Source organism: Peromyscus californicus, unplaced genomic scaffold, assembly GCF_007827085.1.
Source record: "Peromyscus californicus insignis strain IS unplaced genomic scaffold, ASM782708v3 Scaffold_9__1_contigs__length_137607984, whole genome shotgun sequence".
Classification (NCBI taxonomy): Eukaryota; Metazoa; Chordata; class Mammalia; order Rodentia; family Cricetidae; genus Peromyscus; species Peromyscus californicus.
Genome location: NW_026294617.1, coordinates 67,869,986 through 67,894,903, shown reverse-complemented (window position 1 = coordinate 67,894,903; position 24,918 = coordinate 67,869,986). Strand labels below are relative to the sequence as shown.

At 49.4% G+C, this 24,918-nt stretch overlaps 3 protein-coding genes across 4 annotated transcripts in view; 1 reads left to right on the top strand and 2 right to left on the bottom strand.

The window, feature by feature from the left end:
- Window positions 1-9,760, bottom strand: part of Smg5 (SMG5 nonsense mediated mRNA decay factor) — a 32,043-nt gene extending 22,283 nt beyond the window's left edge. Inside the window, exons 1-4 of the mRNA XM_052730770.1 lie at window positions 9,559-9,760; window positions 2,075-2,173; window positions 1,462-1,585; window positions 923-1,079 (exon numbers count right to left, since the gene is read on the bottom strand). Of these exons, the coding sequence (XP_052586730.1) occupies window positions 923-1,079; window positions 1,462-1,585; window positions 2,075-2,173; window positions 9,559-9,632 (454 nt within the window). The 5' untranslated portion in view covers window positions 9,633-9,760. The remainder of the gene's footprint in view (window positions 1-922; window positions 1,080-1,461; window positions 1,586-2,074; window positions 2,174-9,558) is intronic.
- A 168-nt stretch (window positions 9,761-9,928) lies between these two features.
- Tmem79 (transmembrane protein 79) lies at window positions 9,929-17,421 on the top strand. The gene is made up of 3 exons (XM_052730775.1): window positions 9,929-13,408; window positions 13,645-13,858; window positions 16,481-17,421. The coding sequence occupies exons 1-3, from the start codon at window positions 12,646-12,648 to the stop codon at window positions 16,692-16,694; spliced, it is 1,191 nt and encodes a 396-aa protein (XP_052586735.1). The 5' UTR covers window positions 9,929-12,645; the 3' UTR covers window positions 16,695-17,421.
- A 579-nt stretch (window positions 17,422-18,000) lies between these two features.
- Window positions 18,001-21,444, bottom strand: Glmp (glycosylated lysosomal membrane protein). 2 transcript variants are annotated; one of them, XM_052730773.1, is made up of 6 exons: window positions 21,279-21,443; window positions 20,551-20,805; window positions 20,168-20,368; window positions 19,676-19,894; window positions 18,621-18,877; window positions 18,001-18,507 (listed from the first exon to the last, which is right to left on the bottom strand). In XM_052730773.1, exons 1-6 carry the CDS (start codon window positions 21,393-21,395, stop codon window positions 18,342-18,344), a joined length of 1,215 nt encoding a protein of 404 aa, XP_052586733.1. In that variant the 5' UTR covers window positions 21,396-21,443; the 3' UTR covers window positions 18,001-18,341. The 2 variants fall into 2 exon arrangements, with proteins under 2 accessions (XP_052586733.1, XP_052586734.1); XM_052730774.1 differs by lacking the exon at window positions 20,168-20,368 and having other exon boundaries at window positions 21,279-21,444.
- Window positions 21,445-24,918: the final 3,474 nt, after the last annotated feature.

The following is a 24,918-nucleotide window of genomic DNA, read 5'->3' as shown; positions in this document are numbered from 1 at the left end:
TTAACGTGGATCTCAGGGATTGAACTCAGGTCATCAGGCTTGGCAGCACGTGCCTTGGCCCACTGGCCATCACACTGGCCCTCTCCACCTTAGTTCAGGAACTGAACCTGAAGCTCTTCAGGTCAGCTGGACTGTCTGAACAGCAAGCCCCAGGGATCTTTCTGACTCCACCTTCCTAGAGCTGGGGTCACAGATCTGCAAGAGTCCTACGTGGTTTTTTACATGGGTGCTGGAGATCCAAACTCAGGTCCTTATGCTTCTGTGGCAAGCACCTGACCCAGCTCTTCCTTCTGTTTCTCAGGATTTTAAGAACACAGCACAGATGCTCTGCATCTGACAACAACATGTCAGGTGGCAGCAAGGACACGGCTTCCATCTCTGACAGAACGTCTACCTCCTAGTGAAAGCTGGGGCAAGGCTCTAGAGGAGGGAAGAGTACCTACAGAACAAGGAGAGATGGAGGGAGGGCCTCTAAAGGGGATCTGAGCTAAAGGGAAAAGTGTGAGCTCCAAAAGTAAAGCCACTGCTGCTAGGACCTCTGTTGGCTGCACTTCTAGAAAAACTGTCAACAATTTTCCCAACATTTCTGAAGATTTTAAAACTTTTACCAAATACTGGAAAACACTCCCTAAAGCTAAAAGCAACAGGACCAGCAGAACTCAACTGGAAGGTTAATATCATCTTCTAGAACCAGATCTGCACTACAGCCAGGTCCCCTCCCTTAGCCTCCACATTACTTCACAATTCTGGGCCTCTCATTCCTTACGACCTTCACTGTAAGTAACTCACGCTTGTTTGGATAAATCTGATTTTACAAAGCATCTGAAGGTGTTCCACTGCCTGGCTGCTCACTAGTTATTCCAACTTTGAAGATGACAAGGCACAAGAACCTATTCCTCAAGCCCTTTCAGGTTTCACTGACCTATGAGGGGATCCGTGACATGAGTCCAGTCAATGCAGCACTGTAGTTCAAGCTGGTAGTGGGACTGGATATAGAGAAGGAGATGCTGGTAGAAGCCAATGCCAGCGACCAAATGAGTCCTGTAGGCACATTCCAAGGTGCTCCGGCTGTGGATATGCTGGAGATCAGAAAGGCAGAGAAATCAGCCCAGAGAACCACTCCTCTGCCACAACCTCTTCATCTAACTGAGGAAATAAGCTTCTGTTCTTGGCTCCAGGATCTCAACCACATCTCTCTTCCCACAAAAAGTTACCCCTACAGCCTTAGATCAACCTCTCTGGTCCTCTCATGTGAAAATAAGCTCCCTCCCTTCTCCAATTTCAATTATGTATAACTTTCTCTTTCTTCTCTTCTGTCCGTGTGTCCTCATCCCATCCTGGGTCCGTCCCCACCCCACCCCCACCTCCAAGCATGCTCTGGACCTACTTTTCTAGCTCTTTTCCTTGCTCAACTTCGCCTCTTTAGACAAGTTTTGTTTCCAGTCCTACGGCCTCCCTTACCTTTTTGTTAGTCTTGATAAGCTGGATAACTTCATAGTATACCTTTCTCCACAGAAGCTCCTCAGCCTTCCTCCCATAGTCTACCGGATGCAAGAACATAAGCTTCACACAGAGCTCACGCAACCTGGGGAGGCATAAGGGAGCATGAGGTACTGCCATCCCTTGACAAAGAACACACAGAGCTAAGGGCAAGGCATGGGCTATTACCAACAGATCTCTGCCTCCCAAGAGACATCAGTGTCAATGATCAGAACTACAACCTAGGGAGTAAGAGGAGCCCCCCAAAAGACAACAGCAGCAAGTAACAAGAATTTTAACAGTCTTCATTCCCCCTAGAGTCTCTTCTCCATTTTATTTCCTTTTTTCCCTTCACATGACCAATCCCTTCAATTCAAATGCCATTCTTATGGTACCAATCTAGTGGATGTACAAGCTGCAGATGGAATGAAGGATTCTCATTTCTTCTCTCAGGAAAGCCAGAGACTTCATGGTTCAGTAGTGTACCACGAGGTCAGGAGGTTAAAGGTAACGTACATTTATTTATACCCAGCACAGTTAATAGAAGAGACAGGGAGAGCAATAGTAATACTCTAGTTCAGGATCTCCAGCTTACTTGTTCCTCAGGCTAACGTTCTCTGGTTTGAACACTTCTTGATAAGCAGTTTTGTTGCAAAGGATGAGGTCTAGCCGATGCACAGCCTCCACCACAGCCCTGCAAGGAAACAAAGAGCCCCTGAGCCATGTGCACAGTTTATTTTGAGTGCTGGGTTACTGATTCTAAAGAAAAAGCTCAAAGGCAGAGGAGAGGGAAGGGGAGGCAACGGGAAGGGAAGACTTAGGGTTAAGGAAATGAAAAGGCAGGCTGTAGGCTGAGTTCTACAAAACATGAAGACAGACTTCATCCTGATACAACAGCCCCCAATCAAGGACACATGGCAATGATGGAGGGACCGGTTGTCCCACCTGAGGGAGGTGCTACTGGCATTTAGTGGATGCTGCTAGAAATCTTTTCATGCATAGATGAGCCCACCAAAATAAAATACTATCCACACACATCCACAAAACACACACACACATTTACAGATACCCTTGGAGATCAGCAAGAGGATGACAGATGCCCCGAGCTAGTGTTACCAGCAACTGTGAACTATGGGTTCCAAGGAATCAAACTCAGACCCTCTGGAAGAATACTATGTGCTTTTATCTCTCCATTCACAGACACATACATACATACATTCACATGAATACATGTATATGTTTATTGATACTTTATTCACTATAACAAAGAATTAGAATCAGCCTCATTGTCTACCAGTAGATGAACAGGTAACTAAAATTCAGTATACAAAAAAAATGGAATACTATTTAGCTATAAAGAAAAATGAAGCTAACCAATCTTCAAGAAAATAGACTCAGACTAACAATATTAAGTGAGCTCACAATCTAGGAAAGAAAAAGATTCCCACATATTCTCACTCATATGTGAAATCCGAGTACATATGTGTGTGTATGTGTGCGTGTGTCCATATGTAAACAAATGCACCTGTGGGTACAGTATAAAATGAAGAAAAGGGAACAAGGAAAGGTAAATATAAGGGAAGAGGGAAGATGGAGTGTTGTGGGATATTTGTTTACATTGTAAAGATGTGCCAAGGTGCCTTCTGATTGGTTTAATAAAGAAATGCCGGGCGGTGGTGGCGCACGCCTTTAATCCCAGCACTCGGGAGGCAGAGCCAGGAGGATCTCTGTGAGTTCGAGGCCAGCCTGGTCTACAAAGTGAGTTCCAGGAGAGGCGCAAAGCTGCACAGAGAAACCCTGTCTCGAAAAACCAAAAAATAAATAAATAAATAAATAAAAAATAATAAATAAAGAAATGAATGGCCAATAGCTAGGCAGGAGGTATAGGCAAGACTTCCTAGCAGAGAGAGAGGAAGAGGAATCTAGGCGCACAGGAGATGCCGGGACGGACACACAAGTCAGAGGTACAGAATGAAAGAAAGGTAAAAATATCACATGGTAGAATGTAGATTAAAACATATGGATTAATTCAAGATATAAGACCTAGTTAGAAACAAGACTAAGCTATAGGCCAAGCTTTCACAATTAATATAAGTCTCTGTGTCATTATTTGGGATCTGGCTATTAGGACAGAGAAAGACTCATTAAAATGGAGTGCAGGTAACAAGTTATGAAAGAAAATATAGCCGGGCGGTGGTGGCGCACGCCTTTAATCCCAGCACTCGGGAGGCAGAGGCAGGTGGCTCTCTGTGAGTTCGAGGCCAGCCTGGGCTACCAAGTGAGTCCCAGGAAAGGCGCAAAGCTACACAGAGAAACCCTGTCTCGAAAAACCAAAAAAAAAAAAAAGAAAAAGAAAATATAAAGCTAAGTGTTTTTTTTAGTTCTAATTCTGTAGTGAGATTTTTTTTGTTTGAGTGGTGTGGTCGTTGAATGTAATGGGTCACCATAAGCCTATAGGGAGTAGCACTACTAGGAGATGAGGCTTTGTTGGAGTTGGTGTGGCCTTGTTGGAGGAAGTGTGTCACTGTGGGGGTGGGCTTTGAGATCTTCTTCGCTCAATGTGACATTAGTCTACTTCCTGTTGACTGCATATCAACGTGCAGCAGTTCCTTTTCCAGCACCATGTCTGCCTTGCAACCATGCTCCCTGCCATGATAATGGATTAAACTTCTAAAACTATAAGCAAACACCTCAATTAAATGTTTTCCTTTATAAGAGTTGCTGCGTAGTCAATAAGACAAAAAGACAGCCTACAGAATGGGAAAAGACCTTCACCAACCCCACATCTGACAGAAGACTGATCTCCAAAGTATATAAAGAATTCAAGAAATTAGACATCAAAATATGGAACAATCCAATTAAAAAGACTCTGAGATACCATCTTACACCTGTCAGAATGGCTAAGATAAAAAACACTAATGACAGTCTATGCTGGAGAGGATGTGGAGCAAAGGGAACACTCCTCCACTGTTGGTGGGAATGCAAACTTGTACAACCACTGTGGAAATCAGTATGGTGGTTTCTCAGAAAATTGGGAATCAATCTACCTCAAGACCCAGCCATACCACTCTTGGGCATATACCCAAGGAATGCTGATTCATACCATAAAGATACATGCTCAACTATGTTCATAGCAGCACTATTTGTAATAGCCAGAACCTGGAAACAACCTAGATGCCCGTCAACTGAAGAATGGATTAAGAAAATGTGGTACATATACACAATGGAGTACTACTCAGCAGAGAAAAACAATGACAGCATGAAATTTGCAGGCAAATGGATGGAACTAGAAAAAATCATGCTGAGTGAGGTAACCCAAACCCAGAAGAACAAACATGGTATGTACTCACTCATAAGTGGATTCTAGATATAAAGCAAAGAACAATCAGACTGCAAACCACAGAACCAGGGAGGCTATATAGCAGGGGGGACCCTAGGATGACTGTGGCTTATAATAAGTTTTGGTTTTACTCAATTACTGGGCAAGCCTCAATCAAACATTTCACTATTAGGATAAGAGTTTATACTGTATCAAGCTGATAATAGAAAAATAAATAAGTAAAAATGGGGGGAAAAAGAAAAAAAAAGTTGCTGTGGTTGCCAGGTGGTGGCAGTGGCGGCACACACCTTTAATTCCAGCACCTGGGAGGCAGAGCCAGCCTGGTCTACAAAGCAAGTTCCAGGATAGCCAGGGCTACACAGAGAAACCCCGTCTCAAAAACAAACAAACAAACAAAAAGGAGTTGCCATGGCCATGGTTGTCTCTTCACAGCGACAGAAGTTCTAATTAAGACAAGTGGTATATAAGTCCATAAATTTAATGAGAAGCATTCCAAGAGTATGTATATACACAAATAAATAAAGGCAAAAAAAACCCCTACAAACAAAATTGAGCAATCATGTATAATCCCAGCATTCATGAGGCAGAGAGGCACATGAGACTTTACCTCAAAAAGGGAGAAGGTGGTATGGCATGATGGCTCAGCTAAGGATTAAGGCACTTGCTATGAAACCTGATGACCTAAATTCAACCCCTGAGACCCACTGGGTAGAATCGACTCCCAGTTGTCCTCTCACCTCCATAGAGGTTCTGGCATCCATATCAGGGCAAAAGTATGTTGACACACATACGTGTGGCGTACATCTTCCACACCAGGCCCTCTGGAGGCAGAGGCAGGTGGATCTCTAGAGTTCAAGGCCAGCATGGTCTATAAGAGGGAGTGCCAAGACAGCCAGGCCTACATAGAGAAAGTCTATCTTGAAAAACAAAAAACAAACAAACAAAAAGTACTTCAGATTGAGTGTGGGCACATGTAATCCCAGCACTACAATTGTGTTCTTTGAATTTCAGAACAGCCTGAGCTACACAGCAAGTTTGGGCCAGCCCAAGCTATACAGCAAGACCACATATCAACGACTGTAGGCTTGGCCAGGCATAGTGGTGAACGCCTTTAATCCCAGGACTCAGGAGATGGGGCAGCTGTATCAAGGCCATAACTATCCACATAATAAGTTTCAGGCTAACCAAGGATGCATAGTGAGAGTCTGTCTCAACATAAACAAAAACATAACACAAAGATTATAGGCTTGGAACCAGACTCCCTGGTTCAAATTTCATCTATATTTATAATCAGCTCTGTGGTCCTGCACAAGATATCCAACTTGTTTATGTCTCAGTTTACCCTGCTATAAAATGGGAATATTATAATTACCTACCTTTGTTAATAAATAAAACACTCGTGTCAGTGCTTGGTAAATGTTCAGTAAGCATTAATCTCCCTCCTTCTTGTTATATACTGAGGTGTTTGACTTTAGAAGCTAAGAAGCTGGTCAGTCATTAGAGCATTACTCTACAACAGATACCCAAAAAGCCCCAAAGGTAGCTCTTCTCTGGAAGGGTAAAACACAAGAAGCTGTGGAAGTTGGCACATTAGGCTCCTCTGTGGATGCAAAGGTGATCCAAAAACAGAGACCGATGATTCCCAGAACAAACCAAGATGTGTTCTTAGGCCAAAAAGTGGACCACAGCGGGCTTAGATTCTGTATGGCCCAGCTGCACATCACTAAAAGCTGCCCTATACAGGGCCAAGTGATTCAGCACTCAGCTGAAGGGGTGGGTTGGAAAGCAAAGTCTTCTCACAGGCAAGCTTGACAGCTCAATATTCCAGAATTCAGCTACCTTTCAGTCTACCTCGAGGTAAGAGCCAATCCCTTCCTGCAATCTGGACTTCAATGCCACAGGCAGCAGCTTAGTTCATTGGACAGTTTTGTATTTGCTTTTTTTGCGGGGGCTGGGGGTGGAGGGCAGAGGATCTTGCTGTCCTCAAAGTCCTGAGTTCAAGTGATTATCCTGCCTAAGCTTCCTGAGCCTTCGGTGCCACAGACAGATGTAATAGGAGTCTAAGTGTTTTATTTTCTGATGTTGCTGTAATCCTGAACCCAAGGCCTCCACTAGACTACACCCTCAGTCCAAGTGTTTGTATTTTATGAACAGGACTCAGAGATTTCCTTATACTCTCAATTAAAAAAAAATGTAAGTTAATATCTGATACTCTAGAAAGCACCAAGGACAGATGTTTAAATCTGAGAGCACTTAGCAACATTCCCCCCATTGTCTATCATATCATAAGCTTCTTCAAGAAACTGTAATCTCCCTTTGATAAACCATGAAAATTAGTCTTGACTCAAATCAAGGTAGTATAATTTTTTTTTGTTTTTCTACACAGGGTTTCTCTGTGTAGCTTTGGAGCCTTTCCTGGAACTCACTCTGAAGCCCAGGCTGGCCTCGAACTCACAGAGATCTGCCTGGCTCTGCCTCCCGAGTGCTGGGATTAAAGGCGTGCGCCACCACCGCACGGCTAAAGAAAATATATATATTTTTTTTTTTTTTGTTTTTCGAGACAGGGTTTCTCTGTGTAGCTTTGCGCCTCTCCTGGAACTCACTTGGTAGCCCAGGCTGGCCTCGAACTCACAGAGATCCGCCTGGCTCTGCCTCCCGAGTGCTGGGATTAAAGGCGTGCGCCACCACCGCCCGGCGAAAATATTTTTAAAACAAGTACAGAACTAACTGGCCTAATAAATAAAGTGGTATTTGTAGATTTCCCAGCAACCCTTTTCCTGCTTCTTTTTCTCTAGATAGCCTTAATAGATATCAAAATGCCACATTTGTAGACAGCTAGCTATGAGCATTTCTCTATTTGAGTTCAATGACAGCTAACAACACATTTATCAGAAGTCAGACTGTTATTCATTACCTGTGCCTTACACACACACACACACACACACACACACACACACACACACACACACACACACACACACACACACTGGCTGCCTCAAATGTTTACCCTACTCAAAACCAGTACTATCGGGCTGGAGAGATGGCTCAGAGGTTAAGAGCACTGACTGCTCTTCCAGAGGTCCTGAGTTCAATTCCCAGCAACCACATGGTGGCTCACAACCACCTAATGAGATCTGGCTCCCTCTTCTGGTCATACATGCTGTATACATAATAAATAAATAAATCTTTAAAAAAAAAAAAAAAAAACCAGTACTATCACAGATAACCCATATGTACACATACATACATATAAACCATGTGCTGCGAACACACCAGCTCAATCTGTCAGTCCTGTGAAACAAAGGTTTGAGAAAGCCAACTGGACACAATCAGTAGACTGGCCAGCGCCATCAGCCAGGCTGGAGCCAAGGAAGGCATATCACAGACACTGGCCACGCTGGTCTGACAGGCAGCTCAGCACTTGGCAGCATTGCTAGTTACACAGGCCATCTCCAGGGAACTCCTCAGCCTGGGGACTACTCCTTGGGGCCCCACAATGGGAGGCCAGGGGCTGTTGATGGGCATCACCTTCCTATTTCTGGAAAGGCCTGTACTGCCTTTCACCTTCTGACTTACAAGGCCAGAACACGCAGGACACACAAACACAACCAGCTCTTGGTTCTTTACTACCAAGACTGGGCAGGGCCAGTACCTTCTCAGGCAGACACCTCCATTCAGCAGGGCCTGAGGTAAATGGGAGCCCAAGGCCCACCTTCCACTAGAAGGCAGAAAACTCATCATCGTGGTCTCCATACTTGATCCTACTGTGACGCAGCCCTGTGATCTAGGCTCCACTTGAGCTACACAAGAGTGTGGACGCAGACTGTAAGGGATGAGTCAATGGGGGACTTGAATACTAGTCTGCTGGCTTTCTTTCTCATTCAGAGTCCACAAAATCCAAGCCAAACTTCAGAGTGTGTTCTAATCAAATCCATTTTCTTTTTTTTTTTGGTTTTTCGAGACAGGGTTTCTCTGTGTAGCTTTGCGTCTTTCCTGGAACTCACTCTGTACCCCAGGCTGGCCTCGAACTCACAGAGATCCACCTGCCTCTGCCTCCCGAGTGCTGGGATTAAAGGCGTGCGCCACCACCGCCCGGCTGAAGTTTCTTTTTTCAAAGATGATTTATTTCTATTTTTTGTGCATTTGGTGTTTTGTCTGCATGTATGTCTATGTGAGGGTGTCAGATCCCCTAGAACTGGAGTTACAGTTATGAGCTGCCATGTGAGTGCTGGGAATTGAACCCAGGTCCTCCGGAGGAGCAGCCAGTGCCCTTAACCGCTGAGCCACCTCTCCAGCCCCAGGCCCTTCCTTTTAAGGAAGAAGAAACTGAGGCCCAAGGTCACACACAGTGAGGGGGGGGGAAATCAAGGACATGGACCTGTTTTTGGGTCAAGGGCTGTTTCCAGTAAACCACTGGCGCTCAGCAGGGTTCTGAGCACCACTCCCCTTCGGTTTTTTTTTTTCCCACCTGTGACCCCCCATCCTCACCTATCCAAACCCTTCCCAGCCTCCAATTCCCACCGGATCGCTCCCGTTCCCCGCGCCTAGCCCCGCCGCCGGCAGCAACACGCTCCCACCCTCCCACCCACCCAATTCTTCTCAGCTCCTCCTGGCTCGCTCGCCCCAAAGCTCGCCGGCTGCACCCCCGCCCTCGTCGGGCCCGCCCGCCCGCCACAGGCCCCGCCCCTCGCCGGCCCGGCTTCCCCACCGTGGCCGCACACACGCCCCGGCCCTCTCACCGGTAAAGCCGCTTGGTGTGGAGGACCTTTGCTTCTGGTTCGCTGCTCTCCACCGGAGGGGGGCCTTGGCTCATGGTGCCTAGGCCCGGGGGCGCCTCCTGGTCACAGGCCCCCGCCACCCACCACTGGTTCCTCCACTGCCGTCTCCAGCCGTAGCCGCAGCCGCCACCGCCGCCGGCCCTGCTCGGCCGCCATCGCTGTGAGGCGGCTGCCTGAGACGGCTCCTCCTCCGCCTATCAAATCTCGCGATAGCTGCCGCAGAGCGGCGGGCCGGTGACCGCTCCAACCAAATCTCGCGAAGGATTGGTTCCTCTCCGGGAAGTTACCCGAAACTAACTCTGGGCAGCATGGCTTCTGCTGGGTTTGGCTGACGTCCTTGAGGAGAAAACCTTATTGTCGAAGATGTCCGAGAAACCGGGCGTCCTAGAGCAGGCTTATCGCCCTAGCCCTTAGGGAGCCTAGGCAACCTGCAGCAAGTTCCCAGGCCGCTACCGTAGCGAGACCCCTGTTTTCAAAAAATAAAAAGTACCAAATTTAAAAAGAGCGCGCTGGCGAGGTGACTCAGCGGATAAAGGCGCCTGCGGCCAACCTGAGCTCGACCCCTGGCACCCACGTGGTGTAACGTGAATCGACTCAGGCAAGTTGTCCTGACCGCCACACACGTGCTCCACGGCATGTCCCCACCCCGTGATGAAATGTGATTTTTAAAAAAGTTAAAAGTTCCCAGGGAAGGAAAAAAAAAAAAGACTGTAGCGTGAACAGCTCTAAAGAGGACAGCGAGGGGGAGATGGCTCAGAGGTTAAGCGCACTGGCTGCTCGTCCAGAGGACCCGGGTTCAATTTCCAGCACCCACATGACCGCTCGCAACCATTTGTAACTCCAGTTCCAGGGGATCCGACACCCTCACACAGACACACAGGCAGGCAAAACACCAATGCACAGAGAGTAAAAAATTAATAATTTAAAAATAGGACAGCTACCCCCAAGACACAGAAATCATTGCAGAAGCGGGGCCGCGAGAAGATTTTAAGAGTGGAGATCTGTATCACAACAGTCCTTGCCAGACATGGGAGTGGTTGACAGGGACTCACAGAGCCTGTGACTGTGACCCAGCATGGATGTGGGGAGAAGGACTAGAAGGTGATGGCTGCTGGGGAGGGACAGTGGTTTTCGCTTGTTTGCTTGTTAAGGAATTCCTCCAGAGACACTAGTTTCTGGGGATCAAATTCAGGTAATCAGGCTTGGTCGTAAGAACCTTACCTGGTAAGCCATCTTGCCAGCCCTATAGCTTTCTTAACCATAAACCTAGAAACAGGGTGTTTGGGGTCCTGTATGTATACACATTATCATGGCGATGTATGTACCACTATGCTCCTGGCTCCAGCCACCAAGCCGCCTTTCTCTTCCTAACACAGCCTGACGTCGTTTCTGTCTGTCGGCCCTTGACTTGCAGTTCCTCTACAACGGAACAGTCATACTCCTGAACGCCCATTGGGTTTCGACTTAAATGTCACCTTAAAGAGGCTTTCTCTTACTGAAATTCTCTTACTGATTCAGTGTGATGTTGTTGTTTGGTTTTTCAAGACAAGGTTTCTGTGTAGTCCTGGCTGTCCTGGAATTTGTTCTGTAGACCAGGCTGGTCTACTCATTCACAAAGATCCACCTGCCTCCGCCTCCTGAGTGCTGGGGTGGGATTAAAGGCATGTGCACCAGCACTCCCAGGCTCAGTGTGAATGTTTAAGGCCTGTTACCCCAGTAGCTAGAAACCTCGATTGTCACTTTGTTCTCTTCTGTCCCTGTGCCTAAAATAGCACTTGTTGGTTGGAATTGTTTTTTGTTTTTGAGACAGGGTCTCTCTATGTAGCTCTGGCTGTCCTGAATCTTGGCTTCTAGACCAGCCTGTCCTCAGACTCATAGAAATCTGCCTGCTTCTGCCTCCTGTGCTGGGATTGAAGGAGTGCGCATCCCAAGAACAGCACATTATTAAATAAAATAGATACACATTTACAGAAAGAACAAACTGCAAGTGTGGTCTTTTCCCAGCTTACTCTGAGTACCCTTTGGCATACAGACCCACTTTTCCCCTGACGCTTTCCTGAACTGGAAGCTCTTACACATCCCAGAACACCTGAAGTCCACACCTCTGTGTCCAGCTACACCCTCACTTTCAAAACGGATGACATCCTCCTTTAGCACTCTTCCAGTTGGCAGATTCTGTAGGGCAGGGCCTGCGCCTTTAATCTGAGCCCCACCTGCTCTGGTCAGACAGGTTTGGAGACACAGGTCAGGGGAGGGAGACTGGGAAATACTTGCTGAGCCAGCCCGGAGCTAGGCAGTTCCTTTCCGGGGATCCTCCGCCTCTCCGCAGATGTAAAGTAAGAGGGTATGGTGGGTCCAAAGGGCAGGGGTAGGAGGGGCCCTAGAAGTGAACAAAGAGAAAGAGTCTGCCCACAAGCAGTGGACTGGAAGGTGGCCGGGAGGAAAACGCAGGAAGGCCTGGGAACAGCCGCACTAGAGCTGAAAGTCTGAGTGCAGCCCAGCCCGGCTGAGTTGGGTGAGCCTGGCAAGGGGGGCGTTTAGAAAATGACTGGCTCCTGGAATGGGGACTGAGGAACTGGGTAGCTGGCAACTGGTATCAGCTGCCAAGAGAGTTCAGGCGGGCATCTGCGGGGCAAAGGGCAAGTGGAAGGGTGAAGGGCAGTTTCTCTCTAGCATGATGCTGAGTTCCTCCCACTCCAAAGCCAGAGTGGCCATGAGTCCGGGGGTTTTGGTGGAGAGAGTAGAAGGCTGGTGTGGGCGTAGGCTGAGGCCACAGCTGCCAGGGCTTGTGCCCCTGACTCAGCCCCGTCCTGCTGGATGTGTTTCTCCATTTCAGCCCTCCGCCGCCGCCGCCGCTGCCCTCTCTGTCTCAACTCGACCTTCCTCCACACTGTTCTCTCTAGAGTCCCATGAGGCCGGCTGCTCTGGTGAGTTCCAGTCTGAGGAACTGTCCCGGGGCCAGAAGACAAGGTATTTTCACAGAACTTACCCACTCCCTTTAGGATGGTATCACCTTGGGATGGACCTCAGAACTGAAGCCTCCTCGCAATGACAGAACCAGAACCAGAGACACTGGCCCTGCTGGAAATGAAGGGGCCCGAGGGTCCAGAGAAGAGCCCACCACAGGCTTTGGTCCCCACCGGCCGGCAGCCAGAGGGAGAAGGTGGGACTGAGTCCCCTGGAGCCGAGTCTCTCACCGTGGCGTCTTCAGTTGGTTCTCCCATAGTCAGAGAGGGGCCCGAGGATGGTCCAGACAGCACTGTGAGTGAGGCCGCGACTTTGCCCTGGGGAACCGACCCCCAGGCCAGCGCCCCACTTCCGGACCCCCCAGGCTGGCGAGATATTGAACCAGAACCCTTAGAGTTGGAACCACTCACCAGGTCGGAGGACCCACTCAAAGACGATGCCAACTTGCTCCTTGAGAAGACAGTGAGGGCCTTCGTGCCCATCGACTTACAGTGTATCGAGCGGAAGCCACAGGAGGAGCGCATTGTGCATCGGGAGGCCGGACAGGGCGAGCGCAGGAACTTCCTGCCGGCCCGACTCAGCCACCCCGAGCCTGCAGAGTGCAAGTGGGCTGAGGCAGTTGTGAGACCCCCTGGCCGGTCCTGTGGGGGCTGTGGGAGCTGTGGAGGCCGCGAGGCGCTGAGAGCCGTGGCCTCGGTGGTGGCTGCCCTCATCTTCTTCCCCTGCCTGCTGTATGGGGCATATGCCTTCCTGCCCTTCGATGCTCCGAGGCTGCCCACCATGAGCTCCCGCTTGATCTACACCCTACGCTGTGGGGTCTTTGCCACCTTCCCCATCGTGCTGGGTGAGTCTGGGCCGTGGAGAGGGCTACCTAGGAAGTGGCCGAGAGGGGCTTGGTTGGAGTGGTTTCTCTTCATTCTGCTGGAACCACTCAGGGCGTCCCAAACCCGCCACTCTCTGCTCCCTCTCTTGCAGAGAGCGCTTGTGTCCTCTCTGCAGTCCTGACCCAAGAACCATCTTCCAGAAACCCTGCCCAGCCCTCCTGCCGGTTCTGACCCCATGTGCTTCCTCCCCTGCCAGGGCTCCTGGTCTACGGGCTGAGTTTGCTGTGCTTCTCTGCCCTCCGGCCCTTCGGAGAGCCGCGGCGGGAAGTAGAGATCCACCGGCAGTATGTGGCCCAGTCCGTGCAACTCTTCATCCTCTACTTCTTCAACCTGGCCGTCCTTTCCACCTATCTGCCCCAGGACACCCTCAAGCTGCTCCCCCTGCTCACCGGCCTGTTCGCAATATCTCGGTGAGCAGGGGCTGTGGTGGCCACGGCTAGGGCAGGCGGGAGGGAAGTGAAGGTGGTGTTAGAGCCTTCCGGGGGCTGCAGGTCTGGAGACCTGAGGTCGGGGTTTCTGCATGTGCACCATGCAGCCATGAGTCTACCCTGTCTCTTGCGCTTCGCTGGGTAGCCAGCAGGTGGTCAGCTCCCATCTTCCTTTCAGAAGTTGATCTCAGAGGCTTGCCAGTGGGGAGCTTTTGAATGTTGTTTATCTTGGTACACAGAACCTATTGCCTCATACATCTAAGCACAGGACTGACCATCCTAACCTCAGGTGTCATTTAGTATGTCCACTGAAGGTGCTCCTCTAGTCTGTGACACTCCATTCAAATAGCTTTAAAAATTGGCTATAGGGGACATTTTTTTATAAAGATTTAATTTATTTATTATGTATACAGTGTATACATGTATGCCTGCAGGCCAGAAGAGGGCGCCCGATCTCATTTCAGATGGTTATGAGGCACCATGTGGTTTCTGGGAATTGAACTCAGGACCTCTGGAAGAAGAGCCAACTCTCCAGCCCCCGTGTGGGACGTTTTCTGCTTTATTTTGCTTGAGACAGTCACCATCTCACCATGCAGCCTGGACACAAACACTTGGCAATCCTCCTGTCTCAGCCTCTTAAGTGCTGGGATCACCCCCTTTCCGGGTTTAAGAGTTCTAATTGCTAGAAAGTTCTTCCTTATACAGTGCTACAAACTGCCCTAAAGGCGATGTAGTGGCTGCTCAGGCCTGCAATCACAGTACTTGGAAGACTGAGATAAGAGAGCTGCCCAGCCAGGCGGTGGTGGCGCACGCCTTTAATCCCAGCACTGGGAGGTGGAGACAGGCGGATCTCTGTGAGTTCGAGGCCAACCTGGGCTACAGAGTGAGTTCCAGGAAAGCGCAAAGGTACACAGAGAAACCTGGTCTAGAAAAACTAAAATAAACAAACAGAGAGAGAGAGAGAGAGAAAGAGAAAGAGAGAGAGCGCTGCCCAGAGTTCAAGCTAGCCTGAACTGCATAGTGAGTTCTGGGCCAGTCAGTCTCAAAAAACAAAATGAGCAGAGGCAGGCAGATCTCTGAGTTCGAGGCCAGCCTGGTCTACAGAATGAGTTCCAGGACAGCCAGGACTACACAGATAAACCCTGTCTTGAAACCATCCCCCCAAAAAAGAAAAGGAACAAATAAATGAACTTGTCTGATGCCGAGCTTACACAGATCAGTTACTGCACTCGAACGGTCTCCTCTTCGTGGTTAAATGGCTCCGGCCCCTCCCTCTCTGGCAGGAAATCTTCTTGTCGGTGAGCAGAGCCTTGGTTAAGGGCGCTGACCTCTTTACCCAGAGGTAGTTTGTGCTCATGGCAGTCTTATTACTTTTCTTTCATTCAATATGGAGTCATCGGTGAGTTTTATTTTATTTTAGAGACAAGATCTCAAACTGTAGCCCACACTGGCCTGAAACTAGGTAAATCAGTCTGACCTCAAACTCTCTGCAATCTTCCTGCCTCAGCCTACTGGGTATTGAAAGTGAGCTTTGGATTTGTTTTGTTTGAGACAGGGTCTTTACATAGCTCGGGCTGTCTTGGAACTTTAGACCAGGATAGCCTCAAACTCAGATTCGGCTGCCTTTGGCTCCTGAGTGCTGGGATTAGGAGCCTGCACCACCACACCCAGCAGAATCTTGGTTTCTTTATCTGCAGAGGGTAAATAGAAAACACACTGGAGCTGTCTAAGAATGAGAACAGAGCCTGGTGTGCAGTGGCACGTAGTCCCAGCCACCACTCAGGAAGCAGAGGCAGGAGAATCAGTCCGTGTTCGAGGCCAGACAGGGCTGCACAGTGAGAGTCTAGCTCCTAAACAGACCAGAAATGAAGGAAACAGCTGGGAGTGGGGGAGACTCTGGACCAGGGTGCAGCTCAGTTAACTGAGTGTATGCCTGGCATGCATGGGTTCTAGCTTCTCCCAGCCCCCTGGGGGAGTGTGCCTGTAATCCCTTCATTTGGGAGGGTGAAGGCAGGGCTGGGGGTGGGTGTGCCCTGGGGATACAGCTCAGTGGTAGACCACTTGCCTACCTTTGTGAAGCCCTGGACCACAACCAAGTTTTTGTTAATATCTATAAAATAGAAATGACTCAAGAAACTGTAGAACTGGATGCCTAGGGTGGAGTATCAGAAAAGGGGAAGACAAGCTTGGTTGGTTTTTGGTTTTGTTTTTGTTTTTCGAGACAGGGTTTCTCTGTGTAGCCCTGGCCATCCTGGAACTAGCTTTGTAGACCAAGCTGACCTCAAACTCAAGAGATTGCCTGCCAAGTGCTGGGACTAAAAGTGTGTGGCACCACTACCCGACAGGGGAGGCCAAAGTTGATTTCTCTTTTAATTCTGAATCACGCAAATGAACATTTAATTGTAATTTAATCAAAAACCAAATTAATTGGGAAAGTAAACACTGGGAACATATATATTAACCGTATGTGTGTTTGTAGTAGTTAGCAGTAGTCCCAAGTAGCACCAGCCTTGGCACCCGCTCCCCTCTGGTCTCCAGCTGTCTGCCCCTGACCTCTTGGCTGGGCCCTGGGGAGTAGATAACCCTTGTCATGCTTCCAAACAGGCTGATCTACTGGTTGACGTTTGCGGTGGGCCGCTCCTTCCGAGGCTTTGGCTATGGACTCACTTTCCTGCCGTTGTTGGCCATGCTGATGTGGAACCTCTACTACATGTTCGTGGTGGAGCCGGAGCGCATGCTCACTGCTTCTGAGAGCCGCTTGGACTACCCGGACCACGTTCGATCCCTCTCTGACTACAGGCCACGCTCATGGGGCTGAGCTGCTCTAGGGCTGTGCAGGGTCTTTCAGGCCTTCCCTGAACCAGTTGCAGGCCTGGCCTTTGCCCAGATCCTGGACCTTCGATGTGAGGAACCTTGCTACTGCCCCATAGGGGCCCCATCCAACGGGGCCCAGACACCCCAGTTCTCTCCTAGCTGTTGCGTTACCCCTGGAGCGCAAGAGCCTAGGGAGAGACTGGAGAAGCACGCTTCCTTCTTGGGCAGCCTCCCACCATGCCACACTAAGGCTAAGGCTGGATGGCTACCTCACTCCCCAGCTTCCTGTGGGCCAGAGGTACAGAGCCACAGCCCAACCCAAACTGTCCTTTGCCAGCTGTCTAGATGAAAGGTCAAGGAGATGGAAAAACTGCCTAAGCCCAAGAGTAGAGGTTGGTATCACATCAGATAAGGGCTTCGATATCTTTGACATTGGGTGAAAACCTTCCTAGGGGGCCTGGGTTCAAGGCCCTCTCTACCACTCGACTGGCTTCAAGGCTTTTTTGCCTCAGTCAAAACTATTATAGCTGTTGCCTTCCCTCTCCCAACCTGCATGGGTCCCTGTAACCTTCCACTTTTCAAACTTCCAAGAAGTCCCATTATAAAAAAGGTGGGGTGCAGAGATGAAACCTCCGAAAGAAGTGTGTGTGTATGCACATGTAGTGGCTGGGATGGCAGAGAGACTGCCTGCCCACTTACATGTGTGAGTATGTAATAAATCACTGCCAGCCTCCCACGGCTCTTTCTTCCTGCTAACCCCCAACACCCTCAAGGCACAAGCCACCTCCTAAGCATCCAGTTCAAGGGGTGGAGGATGGTTAACAGAGCCTTGGGGAGAAACCACTAGGATTGGTGAGAAAATGTACCCTCAACAGAAATTGCCTTCCAAGCCTATTTCTCAGTCTTTGCATTTGCTGAAACCAGCCAGGCATGGTGGCGCACGCCTTTAATCTCAGCACTCAGGAGGCAGAGCAGGCGGATCTCTGAGTTTGAAGCCAGCCTAGTCTGCAGAGTGAGATCCAGGACTCCACAGAGAAATGCTGTCTCAGAGAGAGAGAGGGAGGACGGGAAGGAGAGGTCCCCCGTCTGGGCTGGAGAGATGGATGGCTCAGTGTTAAGAGCATCTGTTGCTCTGGCAGAGGACCCTGGTTCAGTTCCCATTACCCCTATGGTGGTTTACAACCATCCGTTAACTCCAGTTCCAGGGGATCTAGTGCCCTCTTCTGACCTCTACAGGCAACACACACACACACACCCACCCATACAAGCAGACAAAACATTCACACATATAATAAAATACATAAGTCTCATTTAAAAATAAGAAATTGGAATCTTTTATGGAAAAAGTATCTATTTCATGCCCCTTAGGGCAGCCAACCAGTCATTCTCATTGCAGACCTTCAAGTTTTATCCACAGGGAAGGGGAGTGGTAAGTGACAGAGGAGGAAACTCCAGTAGGGCCCTTCCTCGTACCAGTAATTCCAGCCTCTCCCTCGGGTAGGAAGGACATCACCCAGGGAGCCCCCAGCAGTTGAGGCTGGCTTCTGAGGTTCTGCAGAAAAGCAGATCACAACACTGACCCTCTACCATCCGACAGTTCGAGGCCCAGCAAGGCGGGTGTGGTCCTGCCTTTCCCTCTGGAGAATGGGTTTCAGTTTATGGACTGGTACTCAGAATACTGCTTGTGGCACAGCAGCAGAAACAGGCCTCCCCCCAGCAACATGAGTCCTGGGGTTCCCAGGGCCACTGCCATGATTCCAAGGACTAGTGGAGATAAGGCATCCACTGGAGGGATGCCCACTCCCAGAAGCATTGACCTAGAGCGAGAAGGTTAAAAAAAAAAAAAAAAAAAGAGGTAAACAAGCTTAGGAAGGGAGGCTAAGGGGCTCAGCCTCCTCCACTGTGACCTCCCCAAATCCTTGGTTCTTACCAGGAGAGGTAGTGTTGGTCCCAGTAGCCAGGGCCTGTGGGATCCCCAAATGTCAGATTGAAGGCACAGAAGTTGTTCGGGGACCCAAAGAATGCTCGGACAATAGGTGACTGAGGGAGAGAATATGCCAAGGTGGGGTGAAGGGCGGAAGCCTGGCAGGAGAGGGCTGAGTCTCGGCCCCGCTGCTTCTGAGAGAAAGCCACTGGTCGCCACTGCACGAAGCCAGATGGTGCGGAGCCCCACAACAACTGGTCCAGCTGGAGAGGCAAAGGAGGCAGGTGAGATGGACCAGCCTGGGCTAACCCGTGTTCCCCCTCTCCCAGACTGCATGCCACTAGCAGTACAAGCACTAAGGCCAGTAGGAGTCCCCAGTACTGAGCATGGTTCTGGAATCGAGCAGGGCCCAGTCTCTCCAAACACAGCCAGAGCCTGGCCGCTCTGCCCTTGCTCCCTCTGGGCCCCAGGTTAAGGAGAATCCCTTCTGAAGATCATGAAGCACTGTTTTTGTCTGCTTCCTCGGAGGGCAAGAGATGTCAGGCGATACATTAGTTCAGCCCAACACTACAAGGAGCCAGAGAAAGTGTTAAAAAATAAATGGGGGTCCGTGTGTGGTGGCGCATGCATCTAATCCCAGCTCTCAGGAGGCAGACGCAGATGAACTTCTGTGAGTTCAAGAGTTCAAGGCCAGTCAGGACTACGGAGGGAGACCCTATCTTAAAAACAACAACAACAAACAAACAAACAAAACCCTTTAAAAAATGGCTGGTGGTGGCCGCTGGTGCTATGGCTCGGTGACTGAGAGCTTGCTGCTCTTGGAGAAAACCCAGATTTAGTTCCCAGCACCCATGTCAGGAGGCTCATAACCATTTGTAATTCCAGCTCCAGGGGATCTGACGCCCTCCTCTTGCCTCCCCCAGGAACTTGTACACACACTCAGACACACATACAAACTAACAAATCTTTTTTAACACTAATACATGGTTGGTTGAGTTTCTGGGGTGTTAACAGGATCCCACTTCTCTCCCCGCCCATCTACCTGCCCCTGGAAACCTGACCTGGAAGACAGCAGGTGCGTACTCGTCATCGATGGAGTGCAGCTCTTTGACTGTGGGGCAGGCAGCGCCCGTACCCAAGGCGGCTACCTCTAGGCCGAATCGGGAGTGGTTTCCACGAGGAGAAGCTCCAGCCAGGGTAACTTCTAGCTGGCAGGCATCTGCTGTGTGCAGGAGACGAGGGGGCTGGGCAGGTCGGCCAGATCCAGAAAAGGCCTGGACCTAGGAAGGAGAAAGCCATGTGGGGAGATCGGAGCTTGAAGGATATTCCCATCCTCATAAATCAGCTTTTTTTGTTTTTGTTTTTGTTTTTCAGAGACAGGATTTCTCTGTGTAGTTTTGGTACCTGTCCTGAATCTCGCTCTGTAGACCAGACTGGCCTCGAACTCACAGAGATCCTCCTGGCTCTGCCTCCCAAGAGTGCTGGGATTATAGAAGTGCGCCACCACCGCCCAGCATAAATCAGCCTTTTGAGTTCCTTCCCCATAGCCTCACCTTCAAGGCCAGGCTGCCATTGGCAAATGCTCCAGCAGGGTCATCTACAGGATGGCCTTGAAAAATGGTGCTCAGAGTGGCAAGATCCAGTGAGTTGTTGACATTGTTCCAGGAGAACTCAGCCAAGGAATAGGGAGGGTATGGTTTTCCTGAGGGCTGGGCTGCCCCCTCGGGCACCCTGGTGCTGTCAAACTCAAGCAGCTGGGGACAGGGTGAAGTGGAATGGGGCTTGCCTCCCTCTGGCTTTCTCTTGAATATTGTTCCCGCTCAACCCACCCCAAACTGCACCCACTTCACCCCCTGTCTTAAACCCTCCCCTCTCCCTTGAGATAGATGAACTCCGTCCCTGGGTTCTTCTCTCTGAGCTCTTCCAGCCCCCTCACCCTGGTGAAGACAAGAGCAGACGAAAACTGGATGCTGTTCTTGGGGAGCACCATCAGACCCCCCTCAGGATCAGGAGACAGCAGGAGACTCCAGTTGACACTCAGGACACTCTGAGTGGTATTGGTGGCCACCAGCACCACAGCTGGAGGCCCTAGGGTGCTCCATACGTAGTGCAGGGTAGAGTTGGTGCCCACTGCCTGGATATGAAGCAGGTTCTGGGGAGTTGGGGATCCAGAAACAACCTCCATAGACACCTGGAACGTGGGGTAGTGGGGTGGAGAGAACAAGATCAGGGATGATCACAGGCAAAGCAGCAGGTCCTGGGCAATGCAAAGGCCTTTGAGGACTAGACAAGAGGATGTGTGGAAATTGAGGGGCTCTTGGAATCAGGGGCAGATGTAGGGTTGAGAAGAAACAGGGTAGATTCAGGATTACCCTGACCCTGGTAAGGAGATCAAAGCTCAGGGCTGAGAAAGCTTTTTAAATCCCCAAACTTGCCTGTTCCTGAGCTACACTAGCTGAACCGTGGTTGACACCACCAGAAGGCAGGAAGCAGTCATGTGGGCTCTCTTCACAATCCTTCCCATCACTCATGGCTCCATGCTTACTCTCTGGGTTGACACCTCTCTAGCCTCCACCCTCCACCCCTCTGTTGCCCCAGATTCCTGTCATTGTGGACAGGTTGTATTTCTGGAATCATCTGTTACTTTAATTTCAGAACCCTTACCTGGCGAGTCTCTTCTCCCAACATGCCAAATGGAGCTGCACACACAAGACTCAAAAGGAGCCATGGGGTGGGGCCACAGGGGACCCAGCCCCAGTAAGGTCCCCAACAGCGGCACATACAGCTGCACCAACTTTAACTCGGCGGAAGAGGCTCAGTCACATGACTCCCTTCCTCCTGATCCCTTTAGGGGGCGGGCCACCAAACCAGTTCTTAAAGAGACCGCGTCCTCTAGCACAGATGTCAACACAAGTTGGAACAGCATCAGGAAGACTGAAGGTAAGCCTGCAAAGCATTCCAGACCAGCTGTGCAAACACACTCCTGCCTCTCCTCAGACACCCTGCCAGTCCCATCCAAGTTACCTGTGGTGAGCATGCCCAGATGTAAATTCCATATGGAACCTGTACATTGCTACTCTGTGGTAGGAAGGTATAGAGGAACTGTTGTATTAGATTGATTTAAAGGAACCCTTTCCAGGGTGGGGGTGGCTCACACCTTTAATCTCAGCATGCAGGAAGCAGAGGCAGGAGGATCTCTGGAGTTCAAGGCCAGCCTCTTCTACAGCCTGATCTACTAGTTCCAGGACAGCCAAGGATACACAGAGACCCCAGCTGGGAAAACAAGACAAAACAAGAACCCTTGGGGGGCTGCATGGTGGTGGCGCACACCTTTAATCCCAGCACTCAGGAGGCAGAGGCAGGGGCAATTTCTGTGAGTTCGAGGCCAGCTTGGGCTACAGAGTGAGTTCTAGGGAAGGCGCAAAGCTACACAGAGAAACCCTGTCTCAGAAAAAAAAAAAAAGAAAAAAAAAGAACCTTTGGGGGCCAGCAAGATGACTCAGTGGGTAAAGGTGCTTGCCCCAAGTTTGACATGACCAAATGGTGAAAGGTGAAAAATAATTCCCAGAAGCCATACCCTGACTTACACATGCATTTTGGAGTATGTGTTGTCACCCATTGACTACATAAAATGAGTAAGATAAAATGTGCAATAATAATAATAATTAAAGAATTCTCAGGTATGGTAGTCTCAAAAAACAGAAACAAGTCTGGGGTGGTGGCTTGCTTCTGTAACCCCAGCTTTTGGAAGTCTGGGGTTGGAGGGCCACCGTGAGTTTGAGACCAGCCTGGATTACAGAGTCAGCTCCAGCTAGAATGAAGAATTGCCTTTAAAAAGGGGGCGGGGGGCAGGGGAGGACTGGAGAGATGGCTCAGAGGTTAAGAGCACTGGCTGTTCTTCCAGAGGTCCTGAGTTCAATTCCCATCAACCACATGATGGCTCACAACCATCTGTAATGAGATCTGGTGCCCTCTTCTGGTGTGCAGGCATATATGCAAACAGAACACTGTATTGTCTACATAATAAATAAATTTTAAAAAAAACAAAAAACAACCTGGAAGGGCTAAATAGCATGCATGAAGCCCTGGGTTTATTCTCCAGCACCATATAAAAATAGGATATGGTGGTCCAAGCCAGCCTGTAATGCCAACCCTCAGGAAGTAGACACAGGAGAATCAGAAATTCAAGTTCTGGGGCCTGTGAGATGGCTCAGCAGGTAAATGCACTTGACAAACAAGCTGGATGACCTGAGTTCAACCCCAGGGACCCACATGGTGGGAGAGAGAACCAACTTCTGAAAGTTTGGCGCGCGCATGCATGTGCACACACACACACACACACACACACACACACACACACCCACCCCACATAATGAAAACACCCCGAGGGTTCCTTTTGATGATGTATTTATTGGAATCCCAGGTACGAAAGTTTTCTTACTGGAAGAGTGCTGTGGGATGGTCTGTATGTCAAATGTGTTGCTCTGATTGGTCAATAAATAAAACTGATTGGCCAGTAGCCAGACAGGAAGTATAGGTGGGACTAACAGGAGAACTGAGAGAACAGGAAGGCAGAGGAGACACTGCCAGCAGCCGCCATGACAAGTAGCACGTGAAGATGCCGGTAAGCCACGAGCCACGTGGCAAGGTATAGATTTATAGAAATGGATTAACTTTTTTTTTTTTTTTTGGTTTTTCGAGACAGGGTTTCTCTGTGTAGCTTTGGAGCCTCTCCTGGAACTCACTTGGTAGCCCAGGCTGGCCTTGAACTCACAGAGATCCGCCTGGCTCTGCCTCCCGAGTGCTGGGATTAAAGGCGTGCGCCACCACCGCCCGGCAGAAATGGATTAATTTAAGATGTAAGAACTAGATAGTTAGAAGCCTGAGCCATTAGGCCAAACAGTTTAAATAATATAAGCGTCTGTGTGTTTATTTTATAAGTGGGCTGTCAGACTGCTGGGGCTTGGCGGGAGCTGGAGAGAAATTCTCCAGCTACAGAAGAGCTCACAATTTTATTATGAAGTTACCACAGATAATAATCTAAGAGAGCAATACAACAATTTGTCAAAACATGTGCTAAAGGCATGCTCTTTTTTTTTTTTTTTTTTTGGTTTTTCGAGACAGGGTTTCTCTGTGTAGCTTTGCGCCTTTCCTGGAACTCACTTGGTAGTCCAGGCTGGCCTCGAACTCACAGAGATCCGCCTGGCTCTGCCTCCCGAGTGCTGGGATTAAAGGCGTGCGCCACCACCGCCCGGCAGGCATGCTCTTTTTTATTAATTTTGTTTTGTTTTGTTTGAGACAGGGTCTCTCTACATAGTCCTGGCTGTCCTGGAAATCACTATACAAACCTGGGTCCCCTGGAAGAGCAAAAGTGCTCCTAACCACTGGACCATCTCTCCAGCCCCAGCTTAACTGTTAGACAAATTTGAACCAAGTGTCCTGGCAAAGCCTTTAATCCTAGCTAGTCAGTGCTATATAGAACACATTGTTTCAAAAAAAAAAAAAGATCACCTACTTGAGAATGCTGATTATACCCCCAATCTGGTAGCAGTGTTTTTTGTTTTGGTTTTGGGGGTTAGTCTGTGTAGCCCTGGCTATCCTGGAAGTCACTCTGTAGACCAGGCTGGCCTTGAACTCAATGATCCTCTTACTTCTGCCTCCTGAGTCTTGGGACTAACAGCATGTGCCATCACCACTCTGTGGGATCTTCTGTTTTAAAGATTATTTTGTTTTGCCGGGCGGTGGTGGCGCATGCCTTTAATCCCAGCACTCGGGAGGCAGAGCCAGGCGGATCTCTGTGAGTTCGAGGCCAGCCTGGACTACCAAGTGAGTTCCAGGAAAGGCGCAAAGCTACACAGAGAAACCCTGTCTCGAAAAACCAAAAAAAAAAAAAAAAAAAAAAAAATTTTGTTTTGTTATTGTTATTTGTTTTGTTATTATTTGTTATTTTGTTTTGGTGCCTGTCCTGGATCTCGCTATGTAGACCAGGCTGGCCTCAAACTCACAGAGATCCACCTGGCTCTGCCTCCCGAGTGCTGGGATTAAAGGTGTGTGCCACTACCACCCGGCTTTGTTTTTATTTATGTGTGCATGCCACATGTGTGGGTGTATCTGAGGATAAAAGAGGGACTTTCTCCTGGAGCTGGAGTTAGCTATGAGCCACCCAATGTAGATGTTAGGAATTGAACTTGCTTCCTCTTGGAGAGCAGTAAGCTCTTACACACTGAGACCTGGCATCACACTGTAGTCTAGACTGGCCTTAGACCCAGAAGAATCCTGTTTTGTAGCAAGTCCAAATAAAGAC